We start from the raw sequence: 27,504 nt of genomic DNA, 5'->3' as shown, positions 1-27,504 counted from the left end.
GTTTATACCAGCTGTATGTTGCGAACCCTAAGTAGGGCTCGATAAAAATGTCTTACCATGCGCTCTTGTATTTAAAATTGAATACCTTAATTATTTCTTTTTTTTTTTATTTAAATTAATTTTACCTCTAGAGGGAGGGTGCTAGAAGAGAAGACCCGTGTATGCATGTGAATAACCGTAATATTGTGAGTTGTCTCAAAGAGGTTTTAATACATTAATACTGAACAGGTTCCGATAATATATTAACTTCGAAGTGATAGTCCCAATATTTAGAGTTCACCAAAATAGCCCGAAAGTACATATATACTGAACTTTTCAAGTATCTAGTTCCATTAGTTCCGAAGTCCCCGATAGTTCATTTCGTCATTAGGTAGAAACAAATTTCTGGCGAATATGAGCCAACAGCGAGGGCTCTCCAATCATATCAGCTAGAAAAGTTTTTTTTCGGCCGTGTGACTCCCTACCTATGACCGTTATGACAAAATAGTATATTTCGATACGAGTGAAACGGAATTTTCACGAGTGTGAAATTGGCGGCCAGAGGCGAAGCCGAAAAAACAAAAACGAGTGGGAACACCTGAAGTGACCACTTGTAACTTTCTTTAAGAGTTTTCCGTACTAAAATACATAGGTACTTAAACAAAAGTGTTTTTTTCCCAGAAGTTGAGAAAATTTCCTACCAAATCTTTAGTTTAATTTTTGTTGCTGTTGTTTATAGTAAAAAAATTTTTAGAAGAAAAACAAATTCAATCTTCAATATCTTCATCAATAATTGAGCTAGAGAGCCCCGGTTGCCCTCGTTTTTCTTGTTTTGAGCTATAATTTTCGGTGAGAAATGGACAAAAAAACTGTTTAAATTTAGAGGCAATTTTTCCTAAACAGAATTGGCGGATTAGCTCATTTATTTATTTTGATTATTTTTGTAAATATTATTCGGATACCCGCTCCTGTTTGGACCATATGATCCCTTCTATCATTTTTCTCATGTCTTCCATTCGACCCTTATAATCATTTTGCTTGTTCTGTTGGTTTTCTCACCTTCATTAATTTTCATAATAAAAGTGCGAAACCGACTTATCGCGATTTTTAATGGAAAAAATTAATTTTCTAATTTTTTGATAATGAAAGATCTCATTTGCACTATTCAGTCTATCTTTGGATCCTCATTGACCCATATTGTTTGATCCGTCTGAATTTTTCAGTTTTCTGAACCAGAATTTAATGAGAATTGAAATTTCAATGGAAATCTTTTTTTCTCCGGGGGTATCATTACACCCCACTTCCCAGTTTGCTCGGCAGTTGATTTCCTGGCGAAGTATGATATTTCACACTACCAGCCTAGTTATAATTACTAATTAACAGACCGGTAGAGATAATTCATGGGAGGATTTTCAGTGAAAAATGAAAAACTTCATCTTTTTTATTTTTTTAATGTCTTGTAGGTGGAAATTCGATTTTTTTGAAATGTAGGGAATTAAGGCTAGAATCACATAAATTTTTGTCATAGTGGCTAGAATAGTAGATATTTTCACCAGAGATGTCAAAAAAATGACAAAAATTTTGGCACCACTTAGAGTTTGTATTTTGCCGTAGTTTGGCGCTTATTAATTTTGTCAGTGAGGCAAGTGTTGAAAATGACTGAAAATCGCTATTATTCATGCACTTATTCCCCGAATAAGTGAATATTCAATTAAATTTTAGCAAATGGTGGAGGTTAGACTCATTATATCTTCTATTATTCATCTTTAGTATGAGTTTTTGAGTCAAAAATTATCATTTCTTTAATTATACAATGGAAATGCATTTTTCAAAGAGCTTTTATTTGTTAGTGATCGAGAATTTGGTTTAACCTTTACACCGAACTCCCGGTCTGTGGGACCGCTATCAAAACTTTGACCGTATATAACTATTGATAAATGTAGGAAAAAAAATTCAAACTTCCAGTAGCTTCCTATTTCATCAGTTCCAATCAATACAAAATGTTTTACATTTTTTTTCTTCTAATTTATTCTCTGAGGGAATTGATAAAAAATAATAATTGGCACCAATTATTCATAATGAACCCCATATCTTTGTTAGTTCGATAATCGAGGATTAACATGCGAAATTTATATGAAAAAATGTTCATAACAAACATTTATGTGCGAAGAAAAAAAAATTGAATATACTCATACGTTTTGACTCTTCTGTCCAACCCTTCTCCGTTTGACCCTTCCATCGTTTAGCTTTTCCATTGCTTGATCTTTCTTCGTTTTAGCCCTCATTTGAACCTTCAGTGACAAAAAGTATTGATTCATTCGCTCAAACAAACGGGAAATACGATCTAGACGGAGTAGCGGTCTGACAAACCGCGGGGTATGGTAAATGTGCGTTTTCAGAGGGGTTCGGTGTAAAGGATAATTAAAATTTATGGGAAAAATGATGAATAATGTTTTTGGGCTTTTTGAATTTATTTTTCCTCGTTACAATCAACGACTCAATTGGAGTTTATTCACACTATTTTAAGAGACCGGTTTAAATGACCAAAATCCGCCCTAACGAACGGAAGTACTTGGCTTAGTGATACGTAGGAACGTCTAAATTGTCTAAAATGATTCTCTGGATGATTGCAGGTCCAACAGCAGTACTATCAACATGGAGCTACTATCTACCAACAGAACATCCAGCAACAAGTATACCACTATCCCAATAACTCTAATGCTCCAACTCATTGTAATTCCAATCAATCAACGTCGCAGACCTACGTGCAGGTATCGAATACCCCTGTGCACGTAACGGCATCCCAAGGATTCGTTCAAACGAGTCAGCCTCAATCCCTTGGGACTGCCAGTGTTCAGAACATACAAGCGGCTGGACAGTTGTCGAATAATGTGCAGAATCAAAATGTAATCTCCAGTGGGCAGGCACAAGTGATGATGCAAATGCAGTATACACAGACGAATCAGATTCAGGCTACTAGCACTAATGTTATTCCTACACAGCAGAGTATTCAACCGCAACAGGCTCAAATACAGTCACAAATGCAGGCTCAGGTTCAGACACAGACTCAGGTCCAGGTTGCAGTTCAGCCACAGGTTCAGCCTCAAATACAGCCACAAATTCACCCTCAGGAAGTCATCACCATGACTCCTCAAAATTCATTGACCAAACAAGACACAATGGAGTCTGTCACTTCTCTTACATCTGATGGACCTCAAAGTCTACAACAAGAGCAATCAGGTACTTCTGCATCGTTTGATAATCAGCCTGAAAGCTCTGATAACGTTGCTGCACCAGAAAGAAGCAGAGTCAAACGATCTGGCACAAAAAGGAAGAAACCTGGAATTAAATTGACGGTTTTATCCGTGAGCAATTCTGAGGGACAATCCATGACTGTTGAGTGTCAGTTGGACACTAGTAAACAGAAAACAGTTACGTTCAAGTTTGATAGAGATGACATGGTGCCGCTGGATATTGCTAATAATCTGATTGCTGAGAATCTCCTGCCTCAGACCCAATGTGAAACTTTTGTCGAGTTGATTGAGGATATCGTGAAGCAGCTTAGGTTGGACCCTACTCGGAGTTTGCCACTGGTAGCCCACGGACCTCCTGATCAATCTGCTGGAGGCAGTCCAGTGACGAGCAGAAGACCTAGGGATCGAGATCATAGTCTCGATGCATCTAAGGTAATTTTTATTATTTTAATTTTTTTTTTCTCATTTTCAAGGCTTTACGATGGGTGAACAAGTATTACTGATTCAAAAATATTTGAATTAATAATTGAAAAATCGAGGATTCCTTAGTAGCTCTGCATTATTTCAAAAATCAGTAGAACAGCAGTAAACACTTCGCGTTCACATAATTCTCCCTCTTCATGAGTGAATCATATCCGATATGAATAAGGCTAAAGAAATATAGGGAGATCTTAGAACCTATGAAAATGGTCTCGCAATGATTATTCTAGGAATTGCTCCTAAACTCGACTCATTTTATCACTTCACTACTGAATCACACTCAGAACATTCTTCATTTATTGCTGTCCTATTTCTACTTCTATCTTGAGGAAACTAGTTTTCAATTCGTGGATGTTTGTTCTGATTCCAGAACAGTAGTGAGAAAAATAATGATAAATTGTTAATTTGAAGATATTTCTAATTCAAGAACGTTTTCCCAAAATAAACAATTAAAAATTGTTAATGATTTATGGGAACATTCGGATAGAAAATAAAAATACATACAAAATAGAATTGAATATTTCAGCCTAGGTTTTGCAGGAATTCCCATTTTATTCCATCCCCAATCTTTATCCTAATAACCCCACAAGTACGACGCCCTTATGTCATGTAGACGCAAGCCACAAGTGAAGAATTCCAAATCTATAACAGATATTGCAAGTAAATAAACGTCATTGAAAAACGGAATATTGTAGCTTTAATTACATATAAGTTACATAATTTTTCATCCTCCAAAAGTTATCGAATCTCAGTGATATTGGGCCTACATTAAACTTGGTAACAGAAATAGTTGATTACTATTTGTTATGGGAAAAATTTTAATACAAACTATCAATATCTGTTATATGAAAATTTTTAATTGCAACAGCGGGAAGAATTTTCTAGGACCCAACGATTTAACTCATATTCTATAACTGAAAAAAACATTCTCCATTCCAGAATTTCCTTGTTCCTCTCTATAGGTGGAAAATCCAGTCCGGGAAATTAGAAAACGTATTAAAATAATTGCCATTTCGGTTTTTATTTCGCGATTATTCTTCCTTACATTCCTTTTAGATTCAACCCTTAATCCGTCAGTAAGCAAGCTATAAGCATTTCCCTCACGCAAAGCTAGTCAACCTATAGGACGTCTCTGCAGTGCGAGTGAGCTGCTAGAAAAGCGCGACCACTTAACGGTTAAAAAACTGAAAATCATATAGTGACCTAATTTGGTCGATTTCTGCTAACTCTAGAAGATCTCCATGTCAAAAAGATTAACAATCGGAGAAATGTGCTTTGATTGAATTATCGAGTACAATGGTTCTCACATTTATTTTCAACGTCTAATATTCTTTGGGTTTCGATACATGAATAGATTAAACATAAACAATTCTTTTAATTGGGTAATATAAAACCCTGTATATGATTTTTGGAACGCAGCAGGTCAGACATGGTTCACTGACTCGTCAGAGCAGCCATCGATCTTCCTACAAAGCTCATCGTAGGCATCGATCGGTGAGTTTTCAAGCTCCCCTTATCCAGATTTTTCTCCTCCAATCCTGTGATTTTTTAATGTTCTTCGCAATGTATTTTTAGTTCTAATTTCGCTGAGTTTTCAACATTTGATTTCTTCACATCATTTTTTTTTTGCAATCTTTCCGCAATTTATCGATCTGAATGCAGGTTTCGTTTTGTTTTTTGCTTTCCCGAGAATTTTTCTCCTCAATAGATTGTTCTTCATTTTTCCAGTGTATTTTAGTCATTTGGTTTTGTTGGAATTCATTTTTTAAAATTAATTCTATCTCATTTAAATTTCAGTGAAAAGTAATAAAGCGATCTAAGTCACATCGGAGTTGTTATCAAAATATCTCGTTAACGAGTGAAAATATAAGTAGTCATTTTTGGAGCAAATTTAGTAAATTGAAAAAATTATTGAACAATATTTTTTTCACTAAATCATTTTCTTCTGAGGTGAATCCAATAGAATGGCAAAGAGAAACTAAATGAAGTCATATACAGATTATTCTGCAAATATATCTGTAATTATTATCAAGAGAACTTTTATTATTTTCTCTCACATTTCTCATTATCGGTTATAATATATCGAGATTTTCAAAATTTTCTGAAATTTTCCGATATTTTTCTTGCATAGCAGCGAGAAGGAATTCATTGGAAAGCTCATTTCAATTGTTGATATGCACGAAAACTTGAGGGAAGCATTCGACGAATTTTGAAGGCTGACAGGTATTGGAAGGATCATTTTCTTCGTTCTCATTTCGGCCGATCAGAGTGTAATGCTTTGGATTTCGTGATACCTTTTTACGAATATATGAGAGCTATGTGTCACAAGAGGAGAAAGATATTGACAGGCTGTTATGGAACTATCGCTTCGGTAGCACAGTATTATAAAATTGGACGTACTTTAACGACATAGCATTTTCTTGACCGCGCATTCCATTACAGACAATGGAATTCCTTCAGTTTTTGACACATGGAATGCTTTGCATTGAGACCCTTCTACAATAATTGTAATCTTCGCATTTTAATTACACAATATGCGTATTGAATTCTACTCAATTGAAATGTTCCATCTCAATTACACACTGTGCAATCTGAACTCCACATTGTACAATTCAAACTTGTAAATGTTTAATTTATTGTGCAAAGTTGTATAATTCAAGTATGTGCAATTCCAAAAAGGGTAATACTAAAATTGAGCGACCACGCCAGATATAAATTATAAATACTTATAATATTGGGGCTTTGTAGGGTTCATACCAGTTGCGTCGCCATTGTGAACCCTGCGTAATGCTAAGTCCTAGTAAGGTTTGATATTTATGCCTCACCAGGCGCTTTGGAATTTAATGTCTTTTTAATTTAGAATGCCTTTATCATTTAATTTTGCTTCCGAATGGAAGCGTTGTAATCGTCCAATTTTCACATTTTCTAATTTTGATTGAAAATTATGTAGAACAGTCTGAAACGTCAAAATAGGAAGTTTGGCGATCATGTCTGTATGTGAGCATGTCAATTGCGGTGGTCAATTTTCGGACAACGGAGTAATTAAGTATCTAAAATAATTACAAAAAATCTGAAATTTTGTCAGATTATAGGTCTTAATGATCGGCTCCATTATCTGCCGAACGTTATCTAGATTACTTTTTTCTTTCCATTTTTATCTCGAAATTTCAAATCGATGCCCCGTCACTCAGAGACTCCTGAAAATTATGAATTTGCATTAAAGAAAAAAGGAGAAAAAATTCTGAACATTTTGAAACAGCGTTTTTAATGAATATTGAGAAATGAGTTCAATAGAGAAAATATGAATAATGTATAATACGATAATTATTATCGTAGCAAATGGCGACCTTGTTTTCCGCAAATATCTTCAAAACTAGTGTACCGATTTTGATTTTTTTTTCAAAATACTCGTTTCGATGTCTTCTATTTATATCAATCATAACATACACACGTTCATATAAAGTTTTCGAGATATTCCCGCCTTTTAGTTTTTTCATAAAAAAACTGTAGTTACTCTAGCTTGTGCAAAAAGCGAGATATCAACTTGAAAGTTGGAGAGAATCTTCCTTTTATGATAGCAATGGTTTGCATTGAAGATGGGTTCAATCACGTCCGTAGTTTCGGAGATATTCGACTTTTTCTGAAAATCTTTTATATGCAGTATTTTTAGAACTACGCAACCGCTTTCATTTTTTTTAACCCTAGTCTGGTCATCAAACGCAATCCTGCGACGTTGGTCACCGCCGCGGGATTCACCGCCGTGTTATGTAGGCTTTAGCGTTACCGAATGCACTCTACACTGCCCGGGCACGATTAGCGAGTTTCCTGCAACGTCGCGTCATGGGAGTCTATTCTCGAGTTGAAGATCTGGCAGATCTCATGCGACCCATAAGGCGTACGATGAGTCGCATACGACTTGTCCAGTTCGATCGTACGATTTCAATTCGAGAATAGGCTCCATGCACAGTTTCATTTAAGGATAATCGGGCGAGGAGGAAATGTCGGAGGTGAGGCGGAGGGGTTTCTATTGTTTTCCTGCAGAAAACCAATCGCTGAACAAAAAAATTTTTCTGTACTGCTTCTCACGATTTCTCATCTGGGAATTGGTATTACATGCTTCCCAAACTCGAAAACTTGAAAATCACTACAGAAAAATATTGTTCCTGGGCTATTGCGATGGTGTTTTTTTACTCGTGTGGTTGGCCAGTCCTCGCCTACGGCTCAGAGGCCAACGCCACACGAGTAAAAAACCCCATCGCAACAGGCCGGAAAAATCCTATTATACCACTCAGGCCTGAAACCGGCTGGATTACACACTCGACGCTTCGCGTCTCGTGTCTAATTCAGCCGGTTTCAGGCTTCGTGACATAAAATTTTGTTCAGTACTTGTTGGGAAATTTCGTCCTTAACGTGTGTGGTTACATCACTCGCCTTCGGCTCATGCTGTAAACCCCACACACGTTAAAGACGAAATTGCCCCACACGTGCTGAAATATACTATTTCCCATTCGGATTCACAATTCAGGCAATATTAGGGTATATCCCCGGTTAAAAATTATTTTTGCAGCTAATTAAATTTATTTGTATCTGTTCCACGCGTTTTCAGATGGTTTTTTTTTAATAAATGAAAAAATATTAATCCATGCGAAAAAGTGGCAACTTGTCGGTAGTTTTTTTTTTTTTCACCAGGAGCTGGTACCAAAGGCTCGAGGGAGCTCCAATCACAACGCTTCATCGTTCTCTCTCTCAAGTGACGTTTAAATTGACCGCGCTACTCCCACCCAATCAGTACTTGGGACGTTGTGACTCGTTTGGGCTGCGTGCGCAGAAATTTCATTTTTCAGTACTTTTTTCACTATTATTAATAAACAATGCTCCTAGGCGACAATCTTTTTCACTCAAAAAATCATTCATCAGATGTTCTAAATGTCTCTAAAGTTTCATGACTTTGGAGTATGCATTTTTTCTTTGGGTTTTGCAGTTTTTGTTTTGATTTCCATAAGATCACGGGTTAAATGACCACTTTTTCAAAAATTCATAATAAATTAACCATGCTCCCCAGCAGTCTGAAACTTTGCACACGCCTTTTCCATCATTTAAAGAATACGTAAAAAAATGGCTGCTTTTTTTCCAACCCTCCGGGCTCGCCCGATTATCCTTAACCCTCCTGAACTGGCTAGATCTCTTACGTCTCACTTGCACTGCAGTGGCGCCCTATAGGTTGAGTAGTTGGCGGCGGTGCGCCGCTCTACGCGCCAGTTCAGGAGGGTTAACATGGGAAAAAAAATTCATCTGACTGAAATAATTTGTTTTCTCTAGAAATTTTGGGAAATATATTTTTCTAAAAATTACTATAATTTTTTAGACACTTCAATTGAAAAAGTCAAATTGTTTTGAATTTTGCCGATTAGCCAGTCAATTGTAATTAAAGAAAAACGACACGCGGCGGGGTTTCCCTCATAGGATAACCAATCTAGGGTTAAATATTCGTTTGAATACCTTCTATTTAAATCAATCAAAACATATATACCCGTTCATACAAACTTTTAGAGATATTCCCGTTCTTTTGTTTCTCCATAAAAACCTTCCTAATCACGCTAGCTTGTGCAAGAATCGAAATATGAACTTGCAATTTGGACAGAAAATATGGATATACGTTCATATGAGGTATTCGAAACATTTGAATTTTCATAGCACCATGGAGGTGGCAGTGTATATCTGAAGTTTTTGCTGCTAGTTCGTGTTGTAAAGCTACACAGGGTGTCCCATAGCATGTGACCAAAGTAAATTGCAACTAACTTGGTTACAGTAAAATGTAAATAATTGTTCTTTTTTTATTGTACAAGGAACATTCGGCAAATTACAATACAATTCCTTCCAAGGGTCCGCCATCACTTGTACTACAGAACTCTATCCTGCGTTCGAAATTGGTATAGATGCGCTGTATTGTGTTTCTATCAACAGCTCGGATAGCATCCCTAATTGCGTCTTGCAACTCTCCGACCGTCATCGGATGCTTCTCATAGCACTTGTCCTTGAGAAAACCCCATAGGCAAAAATCGCAGGGATATAAGTTCTGACTGTAAGGCGGCCATTCCATGCCCCCATGGCATACTTAGGGTAACCTAAGCCTAACACATGAGTGCCGTAAACGGAAAAAAGTATTTCAAATACTCCAGCAGTCCTGTGTGGGGCGGCACCATCTTGCATGAAATAGAAATTCTTGACTAACTGATGTTTTCGTGCCCAAGGAAAGAAATTCGTCTTCAAGAACTCACAGTAAATATCAACACTGATTGTCGGACTCGCAATAAATTCAAGGAAAATACGTTTTATTGTAATTGCCGCCCATGCAGTGACTTTTTTCGGGTGTGAGGACTTGGTTTCAATAACGTGAGGTGATTTAGTCCCCCAAAAGCGAAAATTTTGTTTATTTACTAAGCCACCTAAGTAGAAATGTGCTTCGTCCGAGAAGATGATATTCTGTGCCTTCATTTCCTTGGATTCAAAAAAATTGTGAAATTCTTGGCAAAATTGCACACGGCGCGCCATCGCATCCTCACTTAAAAATTGATGTACAGAAATTTTGTAGGGATGGAAGTTTAAAAACATTTTCAAGATGCGGAAATGTTCTTCAGTTGCGCGGACAACTTCATCCGTGGTTACAGAAAATACACAAAATACCCATAATTGGTCGAAAAATGCGTCAATTTTTAACAAAAGAAGAAAAAATGTTTTGGTTAGTTAGTTCATTCACTTTATTTACCGTTTGCGACTCGAATCAGACACACCAGTGTGTGTACCATACTCAGAATGAAATCCTCTTATAGCTGCAGTAGCTGAATCTCCTTTTCGGTAATATGATTTGATGAGGAATGATTTTTGTTCGATGGTTAAATTTTCCATTTTAGTGCTGCAATTCCCGAGCGACTGAAGCAGGAATGAAATTTGCGGGGTCTTCACTTCAACCATATATTAGACTTTAGACTGCACTGCCACTTTACGGTATTCTACGCAATTTGCTTTGGCCACATGCTATGAGACACCCTGTAAACTTTTGGAATAATTCAGACCATTTGGAAGCCCGCCATCAATGTATTGATGGCGAAAAAAAATAAAACATTACTCAGTGATATGCTCATTGTCATATGGCGCGTTGCCATATGCACACAGTCCCCTGCTCGTTTTTAATTAGAAGGAAAACTGCCGTTGCGGTCACCCTTACATTTATGTGAGCATCCATCTTATTATATGTAATGTCACAAAGAGGTTTAAATTCATTAATAGCAGCTTAGTGGAATTATCGAAATTAATTTAATTATTGGAATAAAATTGCGATGTGGTTACGTAATTTTAGAATGGCCCGAAAAAGCACGGAATTCATAAACCTTGACTCCGAATTGGTGGATTTTTGTTCAAGTTTTTCGTGAATATCACGTGCTTAAATTAATTATATCTGCTGAGTTTCATACAACAAATTGGACATTTATGAGTTCGAATTATACAATGTGGAATTCAGATAGCACAATATGTGATAAGGTTGGCAAGTTATAATTCAATAAAAATCAATATGTATTTAAGCAGTTCCATGGCAAATCCGAAGCCCAAAAAAAATTGATGTTAGGGATTTTTGTACCTATTTTTTCTGGAATGTTGGGCATTCGATAAATATTTTGATAAAAACATAATTATTTATTTAAGCTTACTCAAACGTGAAGGCATATACAGTTATGAAAGATATAGATGTCTGTACATATCAAATATGTTTGAAGTTTTACAGAAGATTTGTTCTTAATGCATACAACGTGCTTAGGTATTTTCCGTACTGACCTTCACTCTTCCTCGTCCGGGGATTGGTATTGGTCCGCCCCCAAACTAAAAGTGAAAATTACTACGGAAATTGGATGTTTCGTCAGAAAAAATTTTTTCTGGCGAATATGAGTTTGCATTCCGAGCCTAAGGCGAGGGGTGGAATTCTACGCGAGTAAAAAAAACCCACTACCCGAGTAGAAATTTCGTCGGTTTATCATCAGTTACCTATCAGTTGCAACCGACTTGGTCACCGGTTCCACATAGGTTTCAACCTACAAGGAACTCACGGAAACGTCACGCAGTTACCTCACAAGTTACACGTAGGTTGTAACCTATCAAAAACCCGCATGATTATTTATTCATCCAATTATTATTAACAATTTGTCAATGATGAATAACTCATGAATTGCCATGAAAAAGCATGCCCAATGATAAGAATCGATTTATATACGTAGAAAAAGAAAAAAAAATCACATTTTCGGTGAGTGGTCACCCATCCAATTCCGAACCGTACTCGATGTTACTTAACTTTGATGATCGTCTGACGATTGACTTATGATTATTATGCCTAAACCTTAATTCTGACCCTTATTTGTTACCTTTATTTCTGACCATTATTCCTGACCCTTGAGACCCTCAATTTTGACTTTTCATTCTGACCCTCGTGACTCTTATTTCTGACGTGTATTTTTGGCTCTCATTTCTGACCCTCGTGACCCTTATTTCTGACGTCTATTGTTTATCCCCCTTTCTGACCCTCGTGACCCTCATTTCTCACGTCTATTGCTTATCCCAATTTTTGATCCTCATGACCCTTATTTCTGACGTCTATTGTTTATCCCCCTTTCTGACCCTCGTGACCCTCATTTCTCACGTCTATTGCTTATCCCAATTTTTGATCCTCATGACCCTTATTTCTGACGTCTATTGTTTATCCCCCTTTCTGACCCTCGTGACCCTCATTTCTCACGTCTATTGCTTATCCCAATTTTTGATCCTCATGACCCTTATTTCTGACGTCTATTGTTTATCCCCCTTTCTGACCCTCGTGACCCTCATTTCTCACGTCTATTGCTTATCCCAATTTTTGATCCTCATGACCCTTATTTCTGACGTCTATTGTTTATCCCCATTTGTGACCCTCATGACCCTTATTTCTGACGTGTATTTTTGACTCATTTCCGACCCTCATGACCTTTATTTTCAACACTAATTCCTGATCCTTATTCCTGACTCTCGTGACCCTTATTTCTGACGTTTATTTCTGATCCTTATTTCTGGCTGTTGATTTTGACCCTTATTCAGTGTACTGATGAGTTCTCGACCAGTTATGCCCGGCTGGACTTGGATAATTGAATGCCGTTAACACTTTATAAGGGACAAATAAGTTACAAACGGGTTGAGCTACGTGAGTTAGTGATCGGTGGTGAACTCATCTGTAACCGACAATAATCATCCCTACGAGTATTGTTGCGTTTGGAACCTACGGGTCACACGTCAGCTACAACCTACGAGTCAGTAACCCGCAACAAACTCCTAGCTTCCCAATGCACGTTGGGGGCTCCCGACGAAATTCCTACTCGGGATAGCCGTGAAGGATATATTTCGTCATTCCGGCCGTATGGCAGCGCTTTATGTTGCTTACAGCCGTTATGACAAAAAATATCATTTGACTTACGGCCTAAAAAACTTTTCTAACTCATATGATTGCAACCCTCGCCTGTTGGCCAGTCCTCGCCTTCGGCATGGCACTCGCCCTAAAATATACTATTGTTTCCTATCGGGAAGTTGACGGGAGCGGGGCATAGGTCGCGGACCTACTTGCACGGGTTCACATTTCGGCCTCTCAATAGTAGCTCCTTGGGAGAGATAGGGCTCGCATTCTACTCCCACGGGTTCCTATTCTGTCCTGTCTTGAGAGTTGGCGAGACCTGAGAATTATCATTTCATAGGACTTTAATTAAGTAGGTTTTACCGAGGAAAAGTGATCTTTGTTCTAGAAATGGAAGTTTACTCTCGGCAATGAGTACGTTGGTTGGAGTGGAAATCCAGTACCCAAGACTGTATCGAATTACCGGGTATTGTACGATCAAACGAACTTACCTGTAAGTGAAGTTCGATCGTGATTATATGAAGAGCCTCGTCGAGAGATTTTAATAACTTGTAGTAGTCCGCCTGCGGCTAGTTGGAGCCCCACGCCTTCAGAGACCATAGAAAAAGTTGGCTGTGGCACCTCGGCGGTGAGGGCTCGCCATCTTATCATTAGTTTAAAGTTAAGCAATAGTGTAGAAAAAATTGGACGGGTTTGGGAAAGCTAGTTGGGAGGGACTGAATCTCTCGAAGAGGCTCTTCATATAATCACGATCGAACTTCACTTACAGGTAAATTCGTTTGATCGTACAATTATATTCGAGCCTCGTCTTCGAGATTTTAATAACTTGTAGATGTTCAGAGATCATCCAATTTTTTTCTTTTTTTTTTTTTTTTTAATAAAACCCCAGATTTAATATGAATATGAATATTAAAGAGTTTAAAGATGAATGTTAATGGACAAAAAGAATGGTTATTGACTTTAGCCATATTCAATAGAACTTTGACAAAAAAAAGCTTTGATCAACGGCAATTATAGAAATGTACAAGTCGTACTTCTAAACCTTCGAGACTGACTCGTTTTCTCACCGCGGCTGGAGTTGCTGTATACTTAGTAATGTACGTTGAGAATCAGCTGTATCGATTCCAAGATGGCTGTAGGACAATATAATCCGTTAGGTCAGTGTGTATGGAGATTCGTAGCTATAAAACTCTCTGAATGTAACAAACAGTATAGAGATGTTATATCTAAAATCTCAACATACTACAGAAAGATACCTTGGCTGCGCAAAAATGATGCCTTTCAAAACGGAAAAGGGCAAACAGGCTGTGGATCGCCTGGGCGAGAAGATTGTAACCTGTCTGGTATTGTAAAATCCAGATTTGACGCACCTTTGACACTGTTGTCAAGTTTAATGGCAGCAAACGTTTGTCGTCTCTGCCAAATACTCAAGGCCGAGAGAAAGACAGATTTTCATTAAGATGAAGAATTGACAGATTTGCCTTGAGTGGGAAAGACCTGGGTGGTAGGTCAAAATACACTCAAGATACTAGATGTGAGTGCATTCTGATTTACCAGGACGTAGTTTGAAAATTTTTTGAACAACCTTTAGAATGTTACATTTTTTCCCACTGCTTCTTGATTTGGTGGAGTTTCCTGTTTCATACGCTGTTCCTTATTTGAACTCTGCAATTAAAAATGTGCAGGATAATCGAACTAGATGTCGAACAGCAGTTAATTTTCTTTCATTTATAAAAATCCACAATTTTTCAAGAGTAGACTTTGTTAACGACAAAGGAAACATTAACATCAGTCATGGACACATGCACCTGGTACCAGGTGGAAGTAAAAGAGCCTTCAAGGTTTTGATATCGTAATTTGTTTCTGAGATGGGATAAATGAAAGCAAGGAAGCACAGTTGAACTATCTAACAGGGGGAGACCATTATACCATTGGTCTCACGATTGGAATTCTACGAATTGTGACAAATTCACAATTTATTCCCAGGCTAAATGTAGGGGATACAAGTTCTCATAAATTCGTTCAACCTTTTAATGTGAAAAATTAACCATTGCTAATCATGTGGTTCACCAACAAAAAGTTACAATGAGACGAGCTGATCCTGATAGGATTCTGATAGTAATACAGAGGTTTTAACTACCTGTATGATCACATACCTGTTTATCCGCCCCTCAGGACTGTCCATTTCAGTTCAGAGATTTGAAATTCTGGAGGAATTACCGATTGGTAAGGGCCAGAACTGAAGGGGCTTTTATAACTCCTCAGTTTCTCTAGAATAAAACTATTAGAACAGTTTAATTTCCATTGCGAAGGAAATGCTCAAGAATGGCTGCAGAGATTTTTGCCATTACTTCTTGCTCACCTGAAGTAAGATAACTCTGGAGACGCTGACGTCGATCGAGAATCATTGGGACGATTGAGGAAATGCCTCCGGTTGGATCTGTTTTTCAACCTGAGGCATGCAAGGTTTTTGAACCGTTTGTTTTAACTTTACGTCTCAAAACCAGCTCCTTTGAATCCAATGAATTTAGATTCTCCTGTAAAGGTAGATAAATCTCCAAACCTTGACACAATTTTGAAGATTTATTTTAATCTTTCCAAGCTTCCCGAAAAATGTGAAGCCATACAAAAATTAAACTGGAGCTGTAGCCTCACGGGCACTAAAAATTTATTATTTTTCTTAAACCACACAACTTCTGGAAGAGGACTACATTGTCTAGTTTCTCATCCTGAAGCACACTTCGAGGAGTCGCCCCTAATGCCACGAGGGCAGAACCTGCGTCTTTTGAGATTGATTAAAAATTCTTTATTTCTATAGATCAACGGTTCGGTGGAGATAAAAGCAATCTCTGAATTCAGAGACCAACCAGAAACTCTAACAAGCTTCCAAATCACTCTGAAAAGAGATCTCGGCATCATGAGGCTTCGATGGCCCAGGAACTCCTATATTCCTGAATCGAGTTCAGGTGGAATATTATTTTGGAGGTTTGATGCCTTGAATGATGCGTCAGGTGCAGATGCAACAATTGCATTTGTAATTGAAGGCTTAGAGCCTTACTTTAATGCGTCAGGCGCAGATGTACCTATCATAATAGTAGTAGAAGGCTTGGAGCCTTGGATCAATGCGTCAAGCGCAGATTTAACTATTGAAATAGTAGCACAAGGCTTGGAGCCTTGGATCAATGCGTCAAGCGCAGATTCAACTATTGAAATAGTAGAACAAGGCTTGGAGCCTTAGGTGAGTGCGTCAGGCGCAGATGTGTCTAGCACAACAGGATCTGAGCTGTTGCTCGCACTGTCCTGGATGTCAGGGATGAAGATCCATCTGACATATTTGTAACAATCTCAATCTTTTAATTTCCTTGTTCTCGATTTTGTCTCTAGGACCAGGAGAACTAGGTAAAATGAGGTTAGGCTGAGTTGTTCCACAAGGAATAAACTCGGCCTAAAAAAAGCTTTTGACGTCGATTGGTTCTGTCTCTAGGATCTGACCCGAGCGTCTAAAAAGGCTGAGAGACATGAAACATCGCTTACCTTTATTTCCAATCGATTATTTATCCAAGGAAAAGTCGATAAGCCCATGCACGTAATATTTGCAATTTCACTATAAATTTCTAGATATTCCACACAATTTATGTGTTTCCTCTTCTTACAATCATCTATGACTATGGAAAAACTGTGTAAAAACGGAGAAAAATAGATTATTACAACAAAACAAACTGGAAACTCTGAAAAGCGTGCGTTTCAGTCGCGCACACACGAAAACAACGATAAGATGGCGAGCCGTCACCGCCGAGGTGCCACAGCCAACATTTTCTGCGGTCTCTGAAGGCGTGTGGCTCCATCTAGCCGCAGGCGGACTACTACAAGTTATTAAAATCTCGAAGAGGAGGCTCGAATATAATTGGAGTCTTTCAAGCTCAACAATATCATTTATGTCATTAGGCCCGATAAACCGCGATTCTAACCTCGCTTTGCTCGGTTAGATCGCGGTTTTTGAGCCTAGCGACATAAAATATCATATGTTTACACACGGCGATAAAAGCATTATCTGGCGAATGTGATTATAATCCTCGCCTTCGGCTCGGATTGTAAAGACACATTCGCCAGATAATACTTTTATCGCCTGATGACATAATATACTTTTCGTGAGAAGACCCGGTAAACCGCGATTCTAACCTCGCTTCGCTCGGTTTGATCGCGGTTTACGGGCCTTCTGACGAAAAATTGCATTCATCACATGGTCCAAAAGTATTTTCTGACGAATGTGATTATAGGTGATTACAAAGCCACATTCGTCAGAAAATACTGTGTGGACCTTGTGATGAAAATAACTAATTTAATCACTGAGTCCCGCTAACCTGCACCTATCGGCCTGTTCTGCGGCCGATAGGTGGCGATTAGCAGCCATGGACTTGATAAAGAGGAACGGCTGACTTCATGTCGCGCTTTAGCGCTCCTAGGAGTATCTCCGATAGAATTAGCACAACAAATCAATAGAATTTTCACAAAACTCCAATAGAGTTTTTCAAGGGTTCCAATACGAATTCAGTAGAATTTTTCTACGGAAATACTAGGTTTTTGTAGTATTTTTCTTATACCTAACAAAGAGTACAAATTACTTGAATTTTTTTATATTTTTTTTCTTTTGTGAATTTTTTTTTCAGGGGGCTTCGCTCCCTCGACCCCCTTCTCCGCCCCCACCCCTCCTTTGCGGGACTTCGTGATAAAAAATAGATTATGTCATTCGGACGATGGTCTCGGTTTGTGAGTCGCCTTCGGCGAGCCTCGTCTCCGACTTACCGACGCCTCGTGCTGTAAACTTCACACTCCTCACAAACCTCGACCTATCGTCCTTATGACATAATCTACTATTATTTCGAAGGGGAAAGTAGATGAAGGATCCATCATCAATGATAGAGCGGACAAAGGATTTGTAAATAACGACGAGGGTTTCGGGATCAGCCCCCTACCAAGTGCCTCGGAATTTAACAATGTTGAGGGATTTTAATACATATCGAAGTACTTTACTTGGCTGTTCTTTGAATATTAGTTTCTGATAAAAAATAATTGTCCACTAATTTTAATAGTGATATCCATAAGTGGATGTTTTCTTTTATTAAAATGTAATAATTTGGTTTTTTCTGGGGAAAGAGTTAGTCCAAGGTTGAATAAATTGTTCTGGATGTTGATGTGGCTTTCAAGTTAGTGTATAGGGCAATATTATCCGCAAACGAAGAGACTATGACCTGTGGAAGAGGTTCTTCTGTAGTGTTGGAAACACATGGTATAGAGCCGAGGGGAGAGAAGTCCTTCCTGCGGCGCGCCTTCATAGACATGCCTGGGTAGTGGATTATAAGCTGAAGTAATGTGTCGCTCATGAGTAAGAAATTTTACAAATTTTATAAATGTCTACGTTGTCAAATGCTGATTCGATGTCCAAAAAGGCGCTGAGAGTTTCATGTCCTTTGGCAAAATGTGATTCTGCATATATCAGGAGGTTGGCGAAATTCTCATAACATGATTTTCCCTTTCGGAATCCACGCTGAGAATCTGGTAGACTGTGATTAAACTCAACCCAACATTGGAGCCTGCCTATTTTTTACCATGGACTCGAAAAGTTTGCATAGACAGGAGAAGAGGGCTCTGGGGCGAACTCTATTCCCGCTGGGTTTTGGAATAAAGTGCAGATATTGGCTCAATCAATTAGAGGGAAAGTTCGAAGTTGTGTACACTTGATTATAACTATCTAACAGAATCAATTTATATTTAGGGGAAAGTTTTTTCAGGACCTGGTCATCAATATCGTCTAAACCGGGAGAAGATTTAGTTTGACGGGAGTGATTAAATTCGGAGTAGGAGAACTGTGATTCTACAGTTTCGTGAAAAATTTGAAGAGTCAGTTGGATACCATGGGGGACTGATTGAGTTGAGCGAGCTTTTGTCTTCAATTCAAGGGTTTTCAGTCTTATCAATGGTGTTATTATTAACCTAGCTGTTTTTGAAAATTTTGCATAAATTCCATGTATATGTTGTTTTGCCTTATGTTAATGCTTTCTGAAAATGCTCAAAAGTCCATTTTTTTTACTTTAAAAAATGTTTCTGGCAGGCTGTTCTTTTATAATGTGTGTAATCCTCCGGGTCCTTGGTGGAACGCCATTTTTAGAAAGCTATTTTACGAAGATCCTGGGCTTGTTGGCATTCGATATCCCATCAGTGCACGGGGTTTCGAAGGTTGGAGGGGTGGATACGTTTTTTACGAGGTCTATGATGTTTGATAGTTTCAGTGAGATGATCAACAAAGGTCTTACATTTCATGATAACAGGAAGATGGTCATATTCTGATGGGAAGAAGGTAGAGGCGAAGGCGTCTTCGGGAGATTTAATGACAGTCTTCCAGTTAGTTCTGACTGATGTGAACTTGAAAGACTGTTTATGATAAACATATTTTCGACGGATAATTGTATGAATACTGGGAAATGATCCAATCCGAAGGTCTCGTCTGCAACTCTGACTTTATGTATATCTGCTAAAGAGGAAGTGGAAAGAGCGAGGTCAATGTTTGATTCACTACGTTCATCGTGGCGGGTGATGGTATTTGGGTTTTGAATAATAACATCGTGTACTATTATAGCTTCTAATAATCTCAACATTTGACTTTTTACATACACAATTCCATGTTTGATGATGGGCGTTAAAATCACCCACCAAAATGAAATGGTGAGAGGAAGAAGATAAGGAACATATTCGGTTCAATTGGGAGAGGGAGAGGTTTGAGTGGAGAGGATTGTAAAATGCTTATAGATTGAAAAGAGGATTGATCTTGGGGGTAACGGGACAACCGTACCAATTACAACTCTACCAACCGGATAACACTACCAAAATCATTTCCACCCGAAAAACTTGGAAAACTACAAGCCTACCATTTGATGAATCTACCCCCGGAAAAGTAATTTAATTCATTAAAAACTACAACTCTACTATTTTAAAAATCCGCCATTTTAAAAGCCTACTAAATTACGGCGCGACCGTAAATGTCACGCAGGGGGATTTCCTACAACTCTACCACATCATAACCCCACCAACCGAATAACACTACCGCGTTATATCCCCACCAGCCAATGAGCCTACCGCGTTATACCCCCCACCGACCCAATAACTCCACCGGATAATAAAACTACCACTAGCCATATACTTTTTTTGAATTCAAAAATCGTATTTTCGGAAACTTCTGCGATCCATGATTTGTTTCAGAGAGCAAAGTAAAAATGTCAAGAAATAATAAACCCAGTTGTTTATCTAAACTAACACGTCATTAGCGATTTAGAGATCGAAATTGACAAAAGTAATTCATAATTGTAATTCTAAACTTTTCTAGAATTTTTTTTTAAAAACTCTGTCGCTAAAACATTGAGGGCACTGGAGGATTCTTAACATTTTAAGTGTCTGTGTGACAAACAAACAATAACTTTGCACTTTCGCCACTTTGAAAACTCATAGTAGTCGCCTCTTAAATACAAACAATTATATTAATAACAATGTTTGTTATTAATATATGTACCGGCAACTATATTCATTAATGACCAGATCCACGCAAAATCAGCAGGACAAAAAAGTCGTTGGGGATTTTCGTCACCATTTTTCTCTTACTAGGCAGATCGCGCGCTTCGCGCGCGCTACCTAGGTTGCGTGAAATTGATATTTGTCGTCATTTTCATGAATTATAAATTCCCCGACTTACGAACTACGTGATCCTATATTATGTCAATTTTTTTATTATATTTCAATCATGTTTTAATATTTATATCAGAAATAATTATAATTATTGTGACAATTAAATTAACCAACTATAAACCAAATTTAAACAGAAACTTCACTTCATTCTCCTGACAACTTCACAAATGATAACGATGTTCAAATCGATTCGTCATACAAATTGACGGATCGAATCGAAAGCTTCATCATTAGCAGTAAATGATTTCGAAAAATGGAAAATATCAATGCATTTTTAATGGGGCATCAGTTTGGTGTCAATTTTTTGAACGTAAATGTGATATTTCCATATTTAAGCATTAGGTACTTACACAGATTTGGACAATAACTGAGGAAATTTTCCTCATGAAGAGGAAAAAATTTGAATTTTCGCAGCGTGATATCCCAAAATCAAATTATTATTGCTTATCAGAATTTATCTATTGGATGGAATGGATAAAACACGGTATTAATTGCAAGATCTCGATAAGATCTTCAAATTAGTATATAATACATCCCCGCTGGTGAAGTCCAAAGCATCATTTTTTGTCAGAAACTATGATTTTTTAAGTGTGACATGAAGTAAAAAATAGAAACAATCTACCATAATTGGATGAAAATTCCACGAAATCAGATTTTTTATGTACCATTTTGAAGAACTAACAATACTCTTCAAAATGATGTACGAATTCTTCACTTTACTTCAACGATAGTGATTGAAAAATGCGAACTAATCTGAATTCAGAAAAAAATCAAGAAATTCAATTCTTAGATAAAATCTCCTATAAGTTGATCAAACTTGGCTGTAATTAAATAGTTCAGGGGTCAATTTGAAGGCAATTTAATGTGCATTGAATTATATATAACATATTCCCACAAACTTGAAGAAAAAAACAGAAAATATCATCGTTTATAGAAAAAAAATGGAAATTTTCAAAACGTGACATGCCAAAATCGATGCATTATCGCTTGTAACAATTGATCTAATGGTTGGAATCAATAATATGAGGTATCAATTTGAAGATCCCGATGAAACCTTCGAATTGATATATGATATATCCCCGCTGATTAAGTATAAACTCTTGATAAATTACAAAAACTGTCATTTTCTAGGTGTGACAAAACATAAAAAATGGAAAAACACTGTAATAAATTGATGAAAATCCAATTAAATCGCATTTTTAATACACCATTTCGAAAAACAGTACATGTCCTTCAAGATGATGTATAAATATCTTTGTTTAAGCCACTTGAAAGCATCGAAAAATCCATCCGAAGTTAATTTTTCAAGTGAAACATGAAAATTCACTTATCGCTTAAAACTCTCATAACTCAATGAAAAATGGTCAGAATTTGATGAAACAGACGTCACTTTGGAACTCATCTAATGAGCTTTCCAAAGATTGTACTATATACATGGTTCATAGAAAAGGAAAAAGAACTTGAGCATAGAAACCAAAGAAAAAAGCCTGGTAACGCTCACGGATCTTTTACTTATGGAAAAGATGGTGATGAGACAAAAATTTTGAAAAAAAGAACATTTGAAAAATATGGGTAATTGAGGGAGTTATGATTTTTTGAAAATTGCTAGTTTTTCTCCAAAATACATTTTTTTTTTCTCCAAATTGGCCCCAATATCTTTGCGAGATTTCAAGCTATCAAATTGCCCTTTGGCATACTTAAGAAAACTTTTCTCTTTCAATCGTTAATTACTAAAAAAGTTAATTTTTAAAAAATCGGAAATTTTCACCAAAAATTGTCAATGAAATGAAAGGAATTTTGACACCAATTAAATTTTGTCTATCGCCGTAGTTCGGCGGTTATTATTTTCTTCAGTAGGACAAGTATTGAAAATAACCGAAAATCGCTATTATTCATGCAATTATCCCCCAAATGAGTGAATATTTAATTGAATAATTAACAATGGGTCAATTTAATTCAATTCTTGATTACCCATAAATGAAAGTTCTTTGAAAAGTGTATTTCCATTGTATAATTAGAGAAATAATAATTTTGCATTCAAAAAATCATACTGAAGATGAACAATAATAATGAGTGAGATGAATATAATGAGTCTAACCTCCACCATTTGTTAATATTTAATTGGATATTTACTTATTTGGGCGATAATTGCATGAATAATACCGATTCCGGTCATTTTCAATATTTGTCGCACTGAAAAAAATAACCGCCGAACAATGGCGAAAGGCAAATTCTAATTGGTGCCAAAATTTTTGAAATTTTATGGACAATTGTTGGTAAAAATGTCAGATTAAAAAAAAATTAGTTTTTTGAGCAATTAACGATTGAAAAAAAAAGGTTTTATGTATGACGTCTCATTTTGAAGGATTATTCATGTTTTTTGAGTGTGCCAAAGTACAATTTGATAGCTTGAAACCTCGCAGAGATATTGGGGCCAATTTGGAGAAAAATAAAATGTATATGTATATGTAATGTATGTATATGTAATGTATGGGTGTAATGTATATGTTATGTATATGTGTATGTAGATGTATTTTGGACAAAAACTAGCAATTTTCAAAAAATCATAACTCCCTCAATTACCAATATTTTTCAATTGTTCTTTTTTTTCAAAATTTTTGTCTCATCACCATCTTTTAAGAAGCAATTGGTGGCGAAAATCCCCAGCAACGACTTTTTTGTCCTGCTGATCTTGCGTGGATCTGATCATTAATGAATATAGTTAGCGTTACATATATTAATAACAAACATTGTTATTAATATAATTGTTTGTAATTGAGAGGCGACTACTATGAGTTTTCAAAGTGGCGAAAGTGCAAAGTTATTGTTTGTTTGTCACGCATCCTCCAGTGCCCTCAATGTTTTAGCGACAGAGTTTTTAAAAAAAAATTCTAGAACAGTTTACAATCACAATTACGAATTACTTTTGTCAATTTCGATCTCTAAATAGCTAATGACGTGTTGGTTTAGATAAACAACTGGGTTTATTACTTCTTGAAATTTTTACTTTGCTCTCTGAAACAAATCATGGATCGCAGAAATTTCCGAAAATACAATTTTTGAATGAATAAAAGTATATGGCTAGTGGTAGTGTTATTATCCGGTGGAGTTATTGGGTCGGTGGGGGGTACAACGCGGTAGGCTCATTGGTTGGTGGGGATATCACGCGGTAGTGTTATTCGGTTGGTGGGGTTATGATGTGGTAGCGTTGTAGGAAATCCGGGTGCGTGACATTTTCGGTCGCGCCGTAATTTAGTAGGCTTTTAAAATGGTGGATTTTTAAAATGGTAGAGTTGTAGTTTATAATGAATTAAATCACCTTTTCCGGGGTAGATTCATCAAGTGGTAGGCTTGTAGTTTTCTAAGGTTTTCGGGTAGAAATGATTTTGGTAGTGTTATCCGGTTGGTAGAGTTGTAATTGGTACGGTTGTCCCGTTGCCAAAAGGGGATTGGTCTTAGGAAATCGGAAGCATATGAATTCTATTAATTTGTCAGAGATATGACAGGTGTTAATAGGGTGATGTGTACGATTTTTCCTAATGTTAACCAAGATCCCACTACCGCTATTATTATATGTTCTATCTTGTTTAACCGTAAAACATCCAGAAAGTTTGTGAGGTTGTCGATCAGCTGGTTGAGTTGGATTTAGCGCAGATGAGAATGTCAAGGTCCTTGCCGATTATTTGAAGCTTGTTATTTCGTTGGTCGTATCTGCAACAGTTCCAGTACAAGTTTTTCAGCTTCCTACCAGAGGTTTCGGGCCCTGTCGGTTGTAGGGTGTCTTCTGATTATAGCCGAGGATCCATTGCGATTCAGTATAATGGAGATTTTATCCGTTATCTTCGAGGAGAAGATAGGTGTGGGATTATCCGTTGTATTGGATAAATCTCGATGCGTGGAAAGAATCAACTTGCTCACGACCAGATTGGTGACCGCACTTCTTGCTACACTATGTATACTCAGGAAGCCCGGGACATCCTCACTATGTTCCTTAGCCTGTTCAATTAGTGATAGTGAGGAATTGCACTGCACATATTCGAGGAATCATGGGAGATTCTCAAATTATATGGGATATTCTTCTGACTGCGCAATTTGGACCTTGGCAGCATTCAGTATTATTCTGACATGAATTTTGCTGCGAGATGAAGAGCTTCGGTTTCAGCTACTGCTTCTATTGCTGATTGGAGATTTTATCCCTCCATCAGCCCTTGTTTTCTTATGGGGTTGTTTGATGCGAGTGAAAAGATCCTCATCATCTGATACAGATTGACTATTGGGTGGCGGGGGGGGCATCGATCGGATTAAGAGAGGACTCCGGAGCAGTGGCCCATGATGAGGTGCGTTTAGACTTATCGACAGGTGTCCCTAGGGTCACAACTGGATGTTCCTGAGTGAGTTGGCCATCGGGAGATCGCTCTTCAATTCTTGATTGGGAAATATTTTCCATCTCAGAAGAGGGGGAGGTCACTTTGTTTTCAGTCGAATTATACTTACGAAAACAAGTGAGTTGCTTTATTGAAATAAACACGGAAAAAAAAAATTCTCGAATCGGTTATATAATATTCCGGATTCCGGAATACACATATTCCGGATTCCGGAATAAACATATTCCTGATTCCGGAATATTACATTCCGGAATCCGGAATAATATTCCGGAATCCAGTATATTACATTCCGGAATCCGGAATAATATTCCTGAATCCGGGATATTTTATTCTCATTTCCGGAGACATCCCCAGAGGTTTGCCGACTGTTCAAAGGGTCAAGGAGTATCGTGAGATAATTTCCGATAACAAACTTTTGGTTGATCGGAGTATTTGGGGTGCAAACATTTTTTTTCCGTTTGAAAATACGAAAAATTGAGTTTTTTCACCCTCTCAATACACTGTTGAAAAATTTTTACTGAATTTTTCGGATTTTAGTCTTGAAAAATCAAACAAATGACAGTTTCACTGAAATTTCAGAAAATTTTGTCACTGAAAATTTAGGATTTTCATGGAAAAATCCATGGAAATTGTCAATTTCAATTGAATTGTTCCATACAGAGAAAAAAAGTGGATTAGCTTCAGAAACTAGTTTCTAGATTTTAGAAACTCCCGTTCTTAAGTTTTATCCTTGGTGGGATCATAAAAATTAACCAATTTGGGGATGGTTTCTAAGAACTCATATTTTCTTAGGCCAATGCTGAATTTTTCTTAATTTTAGAAAATTTTCAGATTGAACTAAAAAATTGCTGCCGAGGTATTTAAAGGGCGTAAGTGCCCAATCCATAGGGAGGGGTGCCCAAATATCGGGAATTTCAGATGTGAGGAGGAGTGATTTTGCAAAGAGGAGGAGAAGGATTGTGAATTGACAATTCACAACCAAAAAAATTGAGTCGGTGAGTTTTTCAAAAATACCTCCAAAACTAAGGGAGGTAGTGAATTTTTACGAAAATTGAGGGGGGCGGTGGTGGTGTTGTATATCGAAAATTTAATACAGCTTGCCTTCCCCCTCCCCCCCTAATTTTTCAATAAAAATTCACTATCTCTCTTAGTTTCGGAGATATTTTTGAAAAACTCACTAATTCAATTGTTTGGGTTGTGAATTGTAAATCAAGTGTATGTATGGGGCTCTTACGCCCTTTAAATGCCTCGGCAGCATTTTTTTAGTTCAATCTGGAAATTTCTGAAATTAAGAAAAATTCAGCATTGGTTTTAGAAAATATGAGTTCTTGAAAACAATCCCCAAATTGATTAATTTTTATGATCCCACCAAGGATAAAGCTTAAGAACAGGAGTTTCTAAAATCTAGAAACTAGTTTCTAAAGTTAATCCACTTTTTTTCTCTGTGTGGAATAATTAAATTGAAATTGACAATTTCCATGGATATTTCCATGAAAATCCTAAATTTTCAGTGACAAAATTTTCTGAAATTCCAGTGAAACTGTCATTTGTTTGATATTTCAAGACTAAAATCCGAAAAATTCAGTGAAAATTTTTCAACAGTGTATTGAGAGGGTGAAAAACTCAAGTTTTCGGATTTTCAAACAGAAACAAAATGTTTGCACCCCAAATACTCCGATCAACCAAAAGTTTGTTATCGGAAATTATCTCACGATACTCCGTTTACCCTTTGAATAGGCGGCAAACCTCTGGGGATGTCTCCGGAAATGAGAATAAAATATTCCGGATTCCGGAATATAATATACCAAATTAACAAATTTGAAAAGGAAATCTCCAGTTTCAGTGGAGTTACACATTAAAATAAAAGCCGTAGACGAGGTAACCAAGTGGGACTCCAGTTTCAGCAATTGCTGAAAATCTCAACGTTCACAAGGCCACTGTGAAGTCGTGGGTGAAACAAAAAGACAAACTCGAGAAATGGAAAAACGAGCTCGAAAATGTTCTTTCTCAATCAAGAAAAAGATTGGTAGAACCAGTGAACATCTCGGTGGATAGAGCACTGTCGTGTTTGATAATATAAAAACAATTAAACGGACAAAAGAGCCATTCTAATCATTTCACCCTCTGGATTTCATTTCATTTGAGAAGTTGAGGTTATGGTTGCTCCCACTACAGGAAAAGTGAAACAGATTCCACTCTCTCTCTCTCTCTCTCTCTCTCTCTCCCTCTCTCTCTCTCTCTCTCTCTC

The 27,504-nt window shown here is 37.2% G+C and overlaps 1 protein-coding gene across 7 annotated transcripts in view; it reads left to right on the top strand.

Annotated features, from left to right (window-relative positions):
• The window catches only part of LOC107042871, a 66,901-nt gene that overhangs the window by 23,815 nt on the left and 15,582 nt on the right, over positions 1-27,504 (top strand). For 6 of the 7 annotated variants that reach the window (XM_015264084.2, XM_015264081.2, XM_015264085.1 and 3 more), the window contains 2 exons: positions 2,613-3,665; positions 5,133-5,207. In XM_015264084.2, coding sequence (XP_015119570.1) covers positions 2,613-3,665; positions 5,133-5,207 — 1,128 coding nt within the window. The remainder of the gene's footprint in view (positions 1-2,612; positions 3,666-5,132; positions 5,208-27,504) is intronic. The other variant, XM_015264087.2, reaches the window with a different exon arrangement.

The sequence above is a fragment of the Diachasma alloeum genome, unplaced genomic scaffold, assembly GCF_001412515.2.
Source record: "Diachasma alloeum isolate Michigan unplaced genomic scaffold, Dall2.0 Dall_scaffold_00533, whole genome shotgun sequence".
In the NCBI taxonomy this organism is placed as follows: domain Eukaryota; kingdom Metazoa; phylum Arthropoda; class Insecta; order Hymenoptera; family Braconidae; genus Diachasma; species Diachasma alloeum.
This window is presented reverse-complemented; position numbering and strand designations above follow the sequence as displayed.